The sequence below is a fragment of a genome, unplaced genomic scaffold (genome assembly GCF_019419815.1).
Source record: "Pyrus x bretschneideri cultivar Hongxiangsu unplaced genomic scaffold, Pyrus_bretschneideri_v1 Contig47, whole genome shotgun sequence".
Taxonomy (NCBI): domain Eukaryota; kingdom Viridiplantae; phylum Streptophyta; class Magnoliopsida; order Rosales; family Rosaceae; genus Pyrus; species Pyrus x bretschneideri.
Genome location: NW_025999784.1, coordinates 2,831,387 through 2,848,319, shown reverse-complemented (window position 1 = coordinate 2,848,319; position 16,933 = coordinate 2,831,387). Strand labels below are relative to the sequence as shown.

The window sequence follows — 16,933 nt, the reverse complement described above, 5'->3', positions numbered from 1 at the left end:
AAGCAAGATAAAGGTTAGGGTATTAGACAAACTAAGAACAATTCTTGATCTTCGTAGATCGACCATGCCTACAAGAAACCTGTAAATAAGATGAAGCTATATATACTATATACCTCTGACATGTAGAAAAAGAATATGTGGCTAAAAGTATATTTCATTGATACGTGAATAAGAAAAAATATACAATTACATTCCTTGCACAACAAGGTATTATCCCTACAAGTTAGGAATACGCCTACAATTAGGATTACAATCATATCTAGACTCCAACTAGGATTCTATTGTCTAACACTCCCCCTCAAGTTGCAGAGTGGAAGTCAAGAACTCCTAACTTGGTAACATAGTCGAAAACTTGTCCTTCCCGAGAGGCTTGGTGAACAAATCTGCCAACTGGTGTGCCGTACCAACATTCCTTTGGTTGGTATAGTGCCATCTGAAATCTTATCTCGTATAAAGTTACAATTCATCTCAATGTGACGAGTCCGCTCATGAAAAACAGGATTAGCGGCTATATGTAACGCTGCTTGATCATTACAAAATAATATAGATGGACCATCCAAAGAAATGTTCAAATCCTTTAACAAAAACCGAAGCCAAATTAACTCATAACAAGCACCTGCCATAGCCCTATATTTTGCCTAAGCTGAAGAAAGTGGAACAGTTTTCTGTTGCTTCATCCGCACAACATCAAAGAAATTCCTAAGAATACACAATACCCAGTAGTCGAATGGCAAGTGATAGGACAACCTGCCCAATTAGAGTCACAAAGCGCAACTAACTTGGTCTCGGTGTCAGAATGGAATGATAAACCTTGACCTAGGAGTAAACTTCAAATAACGAACAACACGAAGCGCATCATCTATATGAGGTACACGTGGCTCGTGCATAAATTGACTCAAAACATGCATAGAATATGTGATATCTGGCCGAGTGATGGTGAGGTAGATTAAACGTCTTATTAAACATCGATACTTTTCAAGATCCTTGAGAAGTTCTGCTTTATCAAATAATTTTGTATCATCCATAAGGAAAGCAATGGGCTGTGCTCCCAGAAAACCATAATCCTTAAGAATCTCTAATGCATACTTTCGTTGTGAAATATAAATCCCACCTTGAGATCAAGAAACCTCAATACCCAATAAAATATTTTAAATCACTAAGGTCTTTTATCCGAAAGTGATCACGAAGGAAAGACTTTAGAGAATCAATGGCACTGTCGTCATTACCTGTAATCACAATATCATCCACATAAATGAGCAAGGCTGTGAAAGAAGTACTGGACTTTCTGGTGAATAGTGAGTAGTCAGCTTTGGATTGTTGAAAACCAGCAGAAAAAATAGCACTAGTGAATTTGGCAAATCATTGGTGAGAAGCTTGCTTGAGACTAAGGTTCTAAAAAACGCTAGGTGTTAGTTAGGCGGTGGGCTGGCACCTAGCGGCTAGGCGGCTAGGCGGCTAGGCGGGGTTTAGGCGGATTTGGGTAAATTTCTTGTATATCTTGTAAATAAGTGCATATTGACACTTACAAAAAATTATAGTTGTATGAAATTCATGGATAAGATAATAAAAGAATGATAAAATGCAAAAAGAGTATCTAATAAGTCCAAAATTTAAAAACACATTAAGCATATATGCCATATAACCATAGTGAGGAGTATTGTAGGATGACGCATGTACAACAAGTTCACAATTTTGAACCACTTAAACTTAGATAGGATTTTTTTTTTTTTAATTTCATTATTAAAAAAAAAACCGCCTAGCCCCGCCTAGCCACCTAGGTCGCCTAAAGCCCATCCGATTTTTCCCACTGATTTGCAAGAAAACACCTTAGCTCACCATCGCCTAGGCAATTTTTTAGAACATTGCTTGAGACCATAAAGAGACTTGTGAAGGTGACACACAAGATTCTCCCCCTATCGCTGAAGACCAGGAGGAGGAGACATAAATTTCCTCATCTAAATCATCATGCAAGAAATCATTATTAACATCGAGCTAATGGAGAGACCAAGACTGACTAGCAACAAGGGCAAGAAGACAACGCACTGTAATCATTTTAGTAGTAGGAGAAAAAGTTTCATGATAATCAATACTTGCGGCTTGAGTGAAACCCTTAGCAACCAAGTGAGCTTTGTAACGCTCAATAAAACCATCAGAATTATGCTTTAGTTTATACACCCACTTACAATCAATAGGAACTTTGCCAAGAGGCAAGGGAGTCAATGTCCAAGTACCGTTGGCGTGTAAAGCCTCAAGTTCCTCGTTCATGGCACGACGCTAATTAGGATCACTAGCAACCTCTACAAAAGAAGACGGCTCCAAACTCCGACTGACAAAGTAAATATGTGAAAGATGATTAGGAGAGAAACAGTGGTAAGAAATAAAATTACCAAGTGTATATCACATACCTTTGACAGAACCGGGCTGCGAAGTCGACAATGGGTGTGGAAGCAGAATCACCTGCGAGCAAACGTAGTCTTTTAAATAAGGCGGGGGGTTGTGGGTGCGGAAAAAAGTGCAGGTGGCTTGTAAAGGAGGTGGATGTTCCGTGGGTGGTAATGTAATAGGAGAAGCCATGGGTAGGGTAAGAGAATTGGTGGGAATGTCAGTGGAGGAGGGAATATGTGGGATCGGGAGTGAAATGTGAGGAATGGGTGACGTAGAATTTGAGGTGGGAAGGGGTGATGTGGTGTCAGTGATAGGAGGCAGGGGGTTAGGTAATGTGGCAGGATGCAAAGGCGATATGGGTCTTAGAGAGGGTTGATAGGAAAAGTCCAGGGAAGGCGGAAGTGGCAGAGGAGGTGTGGGGGTTTGGGTAGATGTGTGCGTGGTAGCAAAAGGTAAGAAAGTTTGGGTAGATATGTGCGTGGCAGCAAATGGGAAGGAATCTTCATGGAAAATAACATCTATATTGGTGAAGGTGCGATGGGTTTCTAAGTCATATAATTTGTATGTTTTTTGGCCATGAGGGTAACCAATGAATATGCATCGATGTGCCCTAGGGGAAAATTTAGTGGTAGAATTGATAGAGGTGACATAAGCTAGACAGCCGAAGACGCATAAGTGGTCATAGGATGGGGTTTTAGTATGGAGGACCTTGAAAGGAGATTTATTATGCAAAAGTTGGGTAAGGAGACGATTGATTGTATAAGCAGCGGTAAGGACACATTCACCCCAAAAATTTAATGGAAGGTGTGATTGAAATCGAAGGGCGCGATCAGTTTCAAGAAGGTGCCTATGTTTGCATTCAACAACGCCATTTTGTTGCGGAGTGTAAACACAAGAAGTTTGAAAAAGAACCCCATTATCAGAAGAAAAAAAAATTGCGAAGAGAAAAAAAATTCTCCTCCATTATCAGTATGAATGCGTTGAACCTTAATGTGAAATTGGGTATTAACATAGGCAAGAAAGGATTTGAATATTTGTTGAGTATCAGATTTATGCTTCATGAGAAAGACCCACGTAAAGCGGGAAAAATCATCCACAATAGTAAAAAAATAATGAGCGCCAATAAGGGAAGATTGACTATTCGGACCCCAAATATCACAATGAATTAAAGCAAAAGGAAAAGTTGTTGAAATTGAACTTAAACCAAAAGGTTGACGAGTTTGTTTTGCCAAAGGACAAACATCACAAACATGACTAGAATCAAAGGAATAATTAAGAAAATTAGAGGCTAAAACTTACAAGCGGCTAGGGGAAGGGTGACCAACACGTCTATGCCATAAGGAGGATGGTATGGTGATGATGTTGCATAGAGGTTGACGGATGGAGAGATAGGAGGCAAGGGCCATGAGGTAATAAAGGTCGCCACGTCACTTACCCACACCAATCATCGCCTTCGAAACCAAGTCTTGCAAAACACACCAAGAAGGAAAAAATGTTACGGAACACTATAATCCATCTGTAAGCTTATCAACCGATAAAAGGTCCACTTTAAAATTAGATACACATAAAACATCTTACAAATCAATCGAGGAATTTAAATGAAGAGTGCCAATTAAAGTAATTGGAGTTGTGGCACCACTAGGCAAAGCAACATGTGGCATGTGTGAAGTAGAAGTATTAACCAAACATGAAGCAAAAGAAGTGATATGATTTGTGGCGCCACTGTCAATGATCCATTAACCATGACGAGAAGCCACGAGTAACAAACCTTTGGCAAAGTCATCACTGGACATGGCATGGGCCTGAGGAATAGTGTCGTGTTGTCATTGAAGGCAGCAAGGAGACGAAAATGCTGCCCGACAGAGAAATGGGGCATGGCAACCTGCAGGTCATGCAAAGTGGGTTGTTGCATGTGATGGGCTGTTGAGCCAGGTCGTGGGGTCAGTTCATCCAAAATGGGCTGTTGCACGTGATGAGCAGATGGGCCAAGGCGTGAAGGGCCTATTAGGCTTATGATGGATTGAGAGGCAGCATTATTGCTGCGGGTAGAAGAAGCAGCAACGCTGCTGTGGGCAGAACCAACAGAAGTGGAAGGTCAGTGAGGAGGTCTCCATGGCTGACCATGGAGAGAATGGCCAACGGGATACCCATGAAGTTTATGGCAAGTGTCTCGGGTGTGGAAGTCATAACCACAATAGGTGCAATGTAGAAAAAGTCGATCTGACTAAGACTGTGGAGAGCTACGCACCATCATGGCAGCAGGGGGCTCGGCAGGACGTGAAAAACCAAGGGCACGTTGTTTTTTAGCCTGAGAGACAGAGGAACAGGCCTGGCGAATTGTGGGCAAATGATTCATCAAAAGAATTTAATCTCAAACGGCGGCAAACGATTCATTGAGACCCATATGAAACTGCATGAGTTGTTGACGATCATGTTTGGTGCCACAAGAACAAAAGCAGGCATCATTATAGGAGACGAGCTCGTCCCAAAGCCCTTTCAGGCGAGTGAAGTACGCTGAGACCGAGGAGGACCTTTGGGAGATTATGGTAATTTCACTGATTTAGGTGGAAGATACGGGGATCATTGCTCCGGGAAAAACGTTCATGAAGGTCGTCCCAAACAGCCTTAGTGGTGGTGGAAAAAAGAACTGATTTGGCAAGGTCGGGCTCCAGGGAATGAAGGATCCATGAAAGGATCATATCATTGCAGTGCCTCCAAGAGGCGTGAGCATCAGGGTCCTCGAAAGAGGAGGGTTCTTCAATATCACCTGTGATAAAACCAAGTTTATTCTTGGCGCTTAAGGAGATGTGCATCCCGCGTGCCCAGGTCGTGTAGTTATCTGAGTTTAACTTCTTGGAGACAAGAACAAGATTGGGATGGTCAAAATGGTAAAGATGCTACCATCGGAAGAAGAGTCTCCCATGGTGAAAAGGAGAAACGGCAGGGATGACTGCCGAAAAATATATATTGAGAAAAGGGAGCTAGGGTTTGAAACCTGTATACCATGTAGAAAAAGTATATATGGCTGAAAGTATATTTCATTGATACATGAATAAGAAAATATGTACAATTACATTCCTTGCACAACAAGGTATTATCCCTACAAGTTAGGAATACACCTACAATTAGGATTACAATCATATCTAGACTCCAACTAGAATTCTATTGTCTAACATGACAGAGCCAAAAACCTAGAAAAGTAGCTAGTGACTGAGTATGCCATGGATTCCAACGGTGAATTCATTGACATTATACGTTCTTACGACGATTTTATGCCTTATTGCAAGTTCCTAAAAGAGGAACGATTCGACACTTACCAGATTCCTCTCCATGGTACTCTTCTGTTTCATGTTCTTTGTTTTGAGTTTTTTAACATATGGAAAAGATACAAAGTTTATGTGTAGATTCACCATAATTATTTAAAGCTTGGCCAAAGTTAATAATTCTTTAAGAGATTTCTCATACTATTTATTTCTTTAATTACACACTTTGGTCATCAATTTTAAATAGAAGTTTTCTGATACGTTTAAATTTTTGGTAGGTTTCAAGATTGAACAATTCATCAAGCTACGCGTGAATGACAAGAAAGGAACAATAAAGGCTGAGGGCCAACGGCCGATGGGTGGAAGTAGATTGAGCCGCTTCCGCCAAGAATTCAAACTTCATCGCAATCTTTGTAACACTAAGGATATTCATGCAAGGTTTGGCAATGGTGTGTTGGATAAATATTAACAATCAATGTATATATACTAATAAATAATAAATGCGAATAAACATATTAACAGAGTATGAACAAAAACGGAATAATATTAAACAGACAAATTGAAGATCAAGGCTTGCGTATCGCAATGTCCTTGAAACAGAAATTTCATCCCTACTCAGTGCTTGTAGTTCTACGGACGTCTGCTTCATCAGGATTCAACAATCTAAGTTAGAATTCCAACACCGGAAAACTTGACTTCTGTTAAATTTTCTTGTGGCTCTCTCAGTAAGTATGTTTGGGATTGTAGAAGAAGAATTTTCTATTTCTGTGTACTAAATACCATGCAGATGGATGTATATATAATAGATGTATGCCTATTCACAACATTATGAGAATGCGATGCATCTGTTGGGAGACATCAAGGTGCTTTGCTCTCTGCGTTCTTTCATCACCTCAGACTTCATCTGAAAATATGAGTTTGTTAATAAAAATTAATTAAAGAATTTAATTAATAGAGTCTGAGCCCTAAGGCCCAAGAGGCCAACACCCATCTTTTGATAAATTATCTATTAATTATCAATTAATTAGTACATCCCAAAGCCCAACCCTTAATGTTGAGCCCAATTTTATTCTTCATATTCCATCACTCCAATCTTTTTCTACAATGGACAAAGTTTTATAAAATGAGGAAACCATTTGATAATGACTAATGTGGAACAATAAAATTTTTACTCAAAATTTCCAATATGTTGTACTTACCATAAGACTGCCAAAAAGGGCACCAGTAATGATTCCGAATTCTGACGTCTGATCTATTTGTCTGCAACAGTAAGCTTTTTGGGCTGAAAATCAGAAAAAGGGCAATCCTCTGGTCAATTGCAATTGCAATTGTTGGAGATTACGTAACCATAAAATATTTGCCATCTACGCAATAAAAGTGATAGCTTGTAATTTGAATGGGTGCTTCTAGGGTTTGTTAAGATTGAAGTTACTCATGATTATACAAATGTGCTCAATCCTATTCTCCTATTTGTACCCATATTTTTAGGAGTATAATTCTCTTCCCTTTAAATCCTTTATCCTCTCATTCCCTCCTTTTTCATTTTCCTCATTTTCTTTCTCTTTTCATAAAGAAGTCAACCCAAGATGTTCACGTAGTTTAATCATAACCGTTCAAATAGGAAGAGAGAGAATCATACTCTATATTTTAATACTTCTCATTGCTACTTTCGTTTAAAATTAATCAAAATGTGTTCGCAAATAAATACAATCATTCTCATTCTTGAGGACATAAGGACATTGTTATTACTGTAACAACATTAATATTTATGTTGTGAACATCTTATTACACTAGCATGATATTATGTAATTAATTGTGTACACACACACACACACACACACACTAGATAATGGTATTTAAATTTGAGTGATGATACGTCCACCTTATTGTCATATTTTTCCATCCACATTATAATTTCACCCACTATAAAAAAATTTAAAAACTAAAATCCTATTTCCCTACCCATTATTATTCCTAAAATAACCTTATATCACATACACATCACCACCTCTTTATTATACTCTTTGCACCCCAATCCTTCCCTCAACTTCCTTTAGCAGCAAAATCCGTTAATTGGTAACCATGGTTGCGAGTCAAGAGGACAAAGTGGGGAAGAAAGAGTAGCCTGTGAAGGACAACTAACCATCATCCCCCTTATCATCCCATCCCTCTTCCCATTCCGCCTCTATTTTCAACCTCGCAAACCCAAAATCCCTATTGAAATGATACAAGGGCAAAATCCCAGACCCACCCCATGTTCTAGATTTAATTGTATCTACGTATTTGATCTGCAATGGGATCAAATTAAGAAAGACCCAAGTATGCCATTACCAGTGGATTTGGATGTATTCTTTAAAATCTTAATTTGACTACATCATGATTTCAAAGTCTTTTATTAAAAATCTTAATGGACTACAACCGGATTTTAAAATCTATTAAAATCCTAATTTGACTACAACCTCTTAAAATCATATGAAATCTAAATTAACTACACCCCTAAAAAAAAGTAGGGACGGACTTTCTTTGACAACGGTTATCCACTATTAATCCTGAATCAATGATAAATTTTTGGTTCAATTATTTAATCATAATCATTCATTCAAATTGTAAAAATGAGCGTGTATTACCAGACAAACTAGTCATTGGTTATTAACCAGTTAGTAATGACAAATTATGGATTCAATAACCTAATCACCGTTTACAAAGAAGGGTGAGACATGGGCAATTATTAGAAGTAAGTGCAATTTTCCTTGACAATTACCAAATTTGATAAGTATTAACTATTAACTAATAACTATGACTATAATCCTATAATACATATTAAGATGGCTGAACAAATGGCAAATATTGATACCGAGTCATGGTTATAAGCAAAATTAATGATCTCAAATATAAGTGATGGGATGAGAAATAGTGTAACGCAAAAATCATGCATAGTTCAACAAAGTTAAAATTAAAATTACAAACCAAATATGAAATTAAAATAAAACTGTTTGTCATAATTAAAATCTTAAGAAATAGAACAGCGGGTATCCACCTAAAAACCCGTTCCTTAGCGTCGTACCTGAAACAACACGACACCATATTAGAGCCGGCGGAAGCAATTTCCAAGAACAAAATATACAAATCGAAATATGTTAAAAATAATAGGGACACTTGATTTCGGTTCTTGGTTGATAACTTTCTTAGACTAAACTCTTATTGATTCAAATTATTTTTATTCAAGTCCCTCAGTTTTTTTCCACTTGAATGCACATTAAAAAGACTTACTATTAGCGTCTAAATCCATAACCTGGAAATCTATCCATATATATCACGCAGCCAAACATATAAAATGAAGCTTGATTTTCAAATTTGAACCTCCAACCTAATTAAAACCTCTGAACTCATATCCAATTTTCTTTATATTACTATTTAAAACGGCTACAATAAAAAAAATTAAGATTTTTCATTGACTGAATGAATAGAAACAATGTAACAATATGAAATAATAAATGGCAAAAGAATGTATCCATAGTCTTAAAATAAATTGTACGCAAGCTATATAGTAATGTACTCAAATGGGGTCTCTTGTATTCGAACTTGATGGTAAGGAATGGGTCTGTTCTGCCACCTCTTCAGGGTTTGTTCTTCCTATTCTTCGTCGCCAGCTTCTGCTTGATCATGAAAATCAACCGGCCGATATCAAATATCAGAAGAAAAAGAAGAAAGAAGTCGACGAGTAAAAAAAAAAAAAAAAAAAAATACACTTTCGCCACTAAATGCACGGTAAGCGGCCTTGCCGCATTCAGTTTTGCCTCCTTCTTCCGTTTTGCTTCTTCTCCAACAAATATCTTGCCTTCAATGTCCACAAATGAAACGAAGATTGGGTTATGTGGTTCGCCATACATCCTTGATCTGTATACTGGTGAACCAAAACCTTCCTTCTCAACCAATACTTGGAGGTGGATCTTATATAAATCAGTTTCCCCTGAAAAATAAAAATAAAAACCCTAGAAAATTAAGAAAAATAGAAAAACCAAAATGCATGTAAAGGAAAAGACAAGATTTCCAGAAGCCATCGAGCGTTTACCTGAGGAAGAGGACGGGCCGGTTTAGGACGGGCCGGTTTGGGATGAGAGGTGGTTGACGGCGACCTTGCCAGCCTCATTCTTTAGACGACCTAAACATTTCGGCCGTCTCGAAGTTTCGCCCATTGATAGGTACAATGCAGACGAATTGGGGCAAGTGGTTGGGACCAACCTTGGTCGTATCATAGTCAAGCAACTAAAATTTGTGGCATTGTCAGATTTCATTTAGCCCGAAATTTTGATTTAGTTGTAACTTATACATTAAAATTTGTGGCATTGTCAAATTTCATTTAGCCCGAAAATTTGATTTAGCTGTAACTTATACATTACTTTTGCTGGTTCGGAGATTGTCAGTAGGATTTAAGCCAAACAGTTATTATCTAAGAAGGATCCACAACGAAGCCATGACTAACCTAATTGTCCTAATTGAAGTCATGACTAACCTAATTCAACAACGGCAAAGAATTGCGGAGAAGCAGCGAGAATAAGGTAGGGATGAGAGAAAGAGCAACAAAAGCAGAAGGTTCAACCCAAAAGAAGACTCGCAAACGAAGTGGAGAGACCAAAAATGACAGACGCGTGAATCAAATGTACAAAATAAGGTTTTGACTGTAGCAAAGAGAAAAGAGGCAGGCAAAGAAACCAAAAACCAAGGGGCAAAATCGTCCAGCCACTGGTCATCAACAGTGACCCCCAAAACTGGGTTTTAGTATATATGAATTTTTTTTTTTTTTTTTTTTGCTCAAAGACGTGATTGTATTATCATTGCTCAAGCTAAGGGGTACCAACAACCTTTTTACTTTAAGAAGTCTTGCTAGAGTTGTATCTAATGTTGTCGAAAAGAATGTGACAGATTAACGAAACAGAAAGGTTCACTGCATTTCATTTAATAGTAATGCAAATTACATAATTTAAAGAGTCAAGCAGCCAGGAAAAGTCAATATTATTTGAGGCCACTGACAGTAGTGCAAATTAAGCTAGCTTCAGTTGCTCCAAATAAAATGAAAGTATTTGTAGAAAAAAATCAAGAACTCATGTGGTATCAGACTACAATTGCCACGATTGCAATGACAGTGGCGATGAAGACTTGGTATGATTCAGACCATATGATGCTACGAGCAGCAGATGATTCGTCTGCAACGGTAATGAAAAGCTTCATCCCCTTATCAGCACAGTGGTTGCTAACGGAACAAATGTACCATTTGTTTCCAGCAGTCGTTAGCTTTATTTTGTCATTCCCAGAGGTAAGTGGTGCTTGATCATTTTCCGTTGGTTTAGTGCATTCCTTGAACCCAGCTCCGTCCAACTTGAACACGTTGTGATTAGGAGACTTGTACTTGAACACTGTAATTAAAACATATGAGCTTGTGCAATCGCATTAAACTTTTTGCTAACTATGAAAGAATAAAAAGTTGTGTAACTAAGACCCGCTTGATAACTATTCTAGTTTTTATTAGTTATTTTTTAACTGAAAATAGTGAAATAAAAAATTAAAAACTTGTTTGGTAACAATTTTCAATACCATAATTTAAAAACTCACAAGGTTGCTTTTAGTTTTCATTTAAAATTTTAAAGAGTTACCAAATAAGTTTTTAGTTTAAAAAAAATTTTAAAAAAAAAAAAAACAAACACACTTCAAAATAAGAGAAAATTGTAGAAATGATCCCTCAACTTGAACCCAATTGGAATAATGGTTTCTCAACTAAAAGCTCATGATCATTGGTCTCTTAACTCATCAAAATATGCAACTATGATTCTTTTCATCAATTATGTTAGCATGTCTGTCAAAATGAGTTATGTGCCACGAACGTGAGGCTGAATCAAGGGACAAATATAGAAAACCAAATGAGAAAATTTGTAGCAATGATCCCTCAATTGGAGAAATAGTCCCTCAACTTTAACGCAATTGGAGCAATGGTCCCTCAATTTTAATTCAATTGTAGTAATGGTCTTTCTGACATGACTCATTTTGACAGAATTATGACAGAGTTGATGAAAGGAACTATAGACACGTTTTGATGAGTGAGAGGAACAATGTCATGAATTTTTAATTGGGGGACCATTGATCCAATTGGGTTAAAATTGAGGAATAATTGTTACAATTTTCTCCCAAAATAAAAGACTGAAAATTGAAATCAAAATTGCTATGTAATGTATTATGTATATACGTACCCAATGTATCACCAACTCGAATTACTTTGCCTTTAGCCCACTTTTGGTAATCAAAATCCGTTCTCCAGCCGCTATCATCTCCGACGACGAACTCTTTTGCCATAGACAGTGTAGGAAGAAGAATCACGAGAATGGAATTTAGGGTGACAAATTTGTTCGAAATCCATTGGAGCTTTGATAACATGTATCCTTTCAACGAATCTTTGTTAAATTAGCTTTCAGTGGTTATAACATTGTGGTATGTAAGGGTCAATTTATAATAATTTTTGTTGTAAAGTTCATCCAAAGCCTCGAATTATGGACAAATTTGAAGACCGACTACGGTCGGCTTACCATACTATATATGTTAACATTAGAAGTATATTTGGTCGGCTTATTATAATTTATGCTTCACAAACTTAGAGAAGGAAACGAAAGAGCTTGGGAAATGGTGCTTTGGTTTATTCCTGACTTGATCAACGTCTAAGAAGGATCGCTGGATCACTAGAGATCTCAAATTTCTCCTTGTTCCACTTCATAATACTTTCTTGGTCAGGAGATCTTTCAAGTGCCACGAACATGTTCGGACACTAAGTTTTATATTACAATTGTTTGGAATTTTTTTTTTCAAGTTTTCAACTAATTATATTATTACATTTGGTATACCGGGCTTTATTCCCGGCACACCGAAAAAATCTCCCTTTAGTAAGAGGCGGTGAGTTTAACTTGCTTTAGGCGGAGTAGCCTGTTGATACTTTTGTCGGCATGAATAAGTCTGAAATGTCTTACAAAATTTTTAAGAAGCTTATGTACGGGGAAAATGTCACACAAATATGCTTTTTTGTGATAGTTTTGAAAAAAAACCGATTAAAGTTCATGGGTAATTGCTAATTTTTGTGAAAGATGCAAATATTATTCACAAGTAGGGAAATGAGCTCGTCCCTCATTGAGAAATGCAAATATTATTCTTATTGAATTTTCGTAAGATCTTTTGCATGCTCAATAAATAATACTTAAGCAACTCAATAAATAGTAAGACCTAATTGAACGGCTCACTATTGATCCGCCAGCCGTCTAGGTCCCGTCCACTTCAACATATCTCATGGCACGCAAAAACTATTATGAAAACCCAACAATTGCATTCTTCACAAAACTAGTAAGCAACTACCCACTTTCATTGGTTGTGGAAGTTTTATAAAAACCATAACGTTCTGGCTAAATTTTCACCCCGATTGTATGTTTAATTTACTTTTATGTTTTCCAGCTTAAAAGTTCAATAAATAAATAAAATGGTAATATTGCTTCCTAACTTATAACAATTTTCAGTTGAGGATGCAATGTAACCTCAAAAATTGTGAGCCATTAACCACATTTTTAATCCGATTTGGAATCCTTAAGATTCATGCAGAACTTTTTAAAGATATTCAATATCATATGTATGACTGAATAATGGGAAGCCCGCTTTCAACTGGCTTATCACATTTTTCCTTGTGCGTGCAAAATATCTTACGAGAACTTAACATTCACATTTTTCAAAAAAATTTGAGCAATTAACAACAATCCTCACATATTTTAGGTTCCTTATACAACCAACTGAAGGGGAGTTTTAGGTCCCTATGCACGCTGCTAACACACGATAATTCTAAAACTCCCTCAGTTTGTTGTATAAGGAGCTAGCATCATTGCATAAAAGTGCTTCAATCTATTCTGTCTTTGAGTTTGATTATCTAGTAATTCATCGTGTCGTCTTCTTTTCTCTCTTTCTTTTTTTTTCTTTTTTTGAAATGAAACGATAATGTAGTATTTCATTAATCAACACAAACCATTACAAGGGTGTCATTGGTTACATAGCTCCAGTAACCAACAAGTTGATATGGAATGATTTACACAAATAGACAAATAAGAATAAACCCCTAGTGGACAACCACAAGAGCAAACATACAATCGCCGAGAGCACAAATGCTACCAGTACAGATCTGTCACAATAAACACTAACCGCAACAGAAAAATATAGACAACCATAATGGACATTGTTGAAATGCGAGGCCACACAAAAAGTCTTCGCGGAAAAGCAAGATCGCATCAAGTCATCGTTGACAGACGAGACTCACAAAATGCATCACATAAAGGTGAAGACCAATTTAACCAAACAAGAAGCCCCACCATGGTGCACAAAGGCGAGTGGACAACAAGACCACCCCGGAAAGGGGTTCGTTGTTCAAACTCATTACTAAACAAACTACTCCAAGAAAGAAGCCGCAAGGGAGCACCTTCCGATGAAGGGATGAGCCAATCCTGATAGAAGCCACTGCACAGAAGTGGACAGATCCAACAGCAAGTCAAAACCAGACAGCCGAGCTGCAATGCACTTTCGGGAATAACACAACCCAGGCGGTGCAATGGATGAGCGCAGGAGGCGGTGTGTCCATACATCAAGAGAGGGTAGCATCACAGCACCCGAAAAGGAGGATGGAAGTGGCTTCGACCCACTAAACGACCCCAATCTAAACCCAAGATCCGAAACGGACCCAAATCAAGAGAATACCTTGAGAAGGGCATAACCCGGATCTGGGAGGGAGACCCGAAATCACGGGACAGCCGTGCACAAAAAGGTGGGGGAGAAGAAAACGGGGATGGAGGAAGCTAGTGGCGGCGGAGGGGTTGGCATAGGGAAGGGGGGGAGGTGAGGCGGAAAGAAAACAGAGGCGCGAGGAAGGGGGGGGGGGAGCATGGGGAAGGGGGAGGGAGTGAAAACGCGTTTTTTTTGTTTTGGGGGGGGGGGGTGGGTTGGGGCGGGGAAGGGGGCGGTACAGGGAAACGGCGGCGTGAGGTGGTGGGAAGGAATATTAAGGCACATGATCGAAATGGCGAGGGGTAGGGGTGGAGGATGGGCTGGGATGGGGAAGAGGGGGGAAGAGGAAGGGAGGAAGAGCTAGGAAAAGGAAGGGAGAGGCTGCCACCGGCCCCCAGCCATAGTCAGAGGCCAGCAGCGATGGGGGTACACGGCTAGGGTTTGGCTGAGAGAGAGAGAGAGAGAGGGAGAGAGAGAGAGAGAGAGAGAGCTAGAGACGGCTAGGGTTTCAAGATTGACCTAGCACACAGACCTTTCGTCTTCTTCAAGTATGTAAGATTTGCGTGTTTTGATTTGCACAAATTGATAAGGTGATTCTACGAATGTAACCAACATAGACGCAAAATGTTATTAAATTAATAAATTTGGATACATGATAGAAAAGCAGACTCTGATCGAGCAATTACATCAACATGCTAGCAGCTGCTAGCTAATACAGATTTAAATTCTATTATTGTATGTCGCACACAATTAATTAAAAGAACAAATTAACAAATTTGGATACATAGGCATATATTGCATGTGTCAGATATGACCATCAGACTGCAACAGCAAGGAGGACTCCAACGACGGCGGCCGCGAAGACTTGGTATCCGGAAAAGATGATCCTGCGAACGGAAGAGGATGGAGCGGACGCAGGCGCGGCGTCCATAACAGTAATAACAAGCTTCTGTCCCAAATCACAGTGATTGGCAGCTGTGCAAATGTACCATTTGTTTCCCGGAGTCTTTAGCTCTATTCTGTCGTTTCCAGAAGTAAGTGGTGCTTGATCATTTGCTGTTGGTTTAACACACTCCGTGAACCCAGTTCCGTTCACCTTAAACACATTGTGGGGTGGGTTCGAGTACTTGAACACTGCATGCACGTACAAATTTGCATGATTAGTTGTTATAAATCAATCATTTGTGCATGCAAGTGTCGACTAATGACAACTTTTTTTCGCATACAAATGTTTATGTATTTTGTTAGACTGTGAATCTGGTTGACGAGAATCAACCAAATTAAATAGCGGATCGAGATTCACAAATCTGATAAACAATTATATATATATGGCAAAACAATTATTTTTTATTATGATAAACACATAATTTATATTTATAATGTATAATTGAAATGTGCATGTATTACCTAGTGCATCACCAACATGAAACGTTTTGTCCTTGGCCCAATCTGAATAATCAACACCAGTTGTCCAGCCGCTATCACCTCCGACGACGAAGTCGGTTGCCATGGCGATTGTAGGAAGAAGGATCACAACAAGGGTAACTAGGGTGAGAAATTTGTTGGAAGCCATTGGAGCTAATTAATTTGATAATACAGATATTAATCTTTGTATTAGCTCTGACTTTGGTTTATTTTGGTGTGGGGATATATATGTCTGGTCTATTTATAGCATTTTGAATTGTTGAATAAACATCGAAACTCTCGAATTAAAAGACAAAAATATGGAAGACCGCCTTTGGTCGGCTCATCACACTACGTGCTAATAGAATAGGCCGGCTTTATTATGTTTTACACTACTATGTAAGGTTAAAAAATGGAAGGAAAAGGCTGGGAAGATAAAATGTGTGGTTTGTTCGGAGCTGAACGTCCACAATTAATAGAAGGAATAATGCTTGCATTCTTATACGAGGAGAATGCACAAATTTTACTATTTACGAATAGCATTTTTATCGTATAAAGTTTATAATCAGAACACTGTTTAATTTTTTTAATTTTCATTTGAAGATTCATATATATCATTCAAATCGGAGATTTTTTAGGTATTCAAATCTATCAAATGAATAGATGATTCATCATGAATATGTTAATTTGATACTCACATCGTCGATTTATTCCATACATTTGGATGCACGATCTTCGGTTCAAATTATTTTTGTATTAATGATGCATAAAGATTAAGAAATCATACGGTGAAGATACATTATTAGCAAATGGTGGAATATATCAATGTTAATTAAATTAAAATTTTATTTTTATTACCAATTGTTTATTAATTGTTCCAATTTTTATAAAATTAATCTAATACCTCAAATGAAGAGAAAATCAAACTTGAAATCTAGGATGTAAGAAGAAATATACATGTAAGATAATCACTTTGTACATATATTTCTTGACAATCCACTATTTCCTATGGGTAAATATCAATAGATTCGAAGATACTTACAACGTTTAATATATATTCTCTATTTTTCAAATGCTTCACTTGATCC

General features: G+C 37.9%; 2 protein-coding genes across 2 annotated transcripts; both read right to left on the bottom strand.

Annotated features, from left to right (window-relative positions):
* Positions 1 to 10,760: 10,760 nt before the first annotated feature.
* On the bottom strand, positions 10,761 to 11,993 carry LOC103956278 (blue copper protein 1b-like). Its single transcript, XM_009368251.1, has 2 exons — positions 11,891 to 11,993; positions 10,761 to 11,062 (listed from the first exon to the last, which is right to left on the bottom strand). The coding sequence occupies exons 1-2, from the start codon at positions 11,991 to 11,993 to the stop codon at positions 10,761 to 10,763; spliced, it is 405 nt and encodes a 134-aa protein (XP_009366526.1).
* Positions 11,994 to 15,258: 3,265 nt separating this feature from the next.
* On the bottom strand, positions 15,259 to 16,014 carry LOC103956279 (blue copper protein 1a-like). Its single transcript, XM_009368252.1, has 2 exons — positions 15,849 to 16,014; positions 15,259 to 15,575 (listed from the first exon to the last, which is right to left on the bottom strand). Exons 1-2 carry the CDS (start codon positions 16,012 to 16,014, stop codon positions 15,259 to 15,261), a joined length of 483 nt encoding a protein of 160 aa, XP_009366527.1.
* Positions 16,015 to 16,933: the final 919 nt, after the last annotated feature.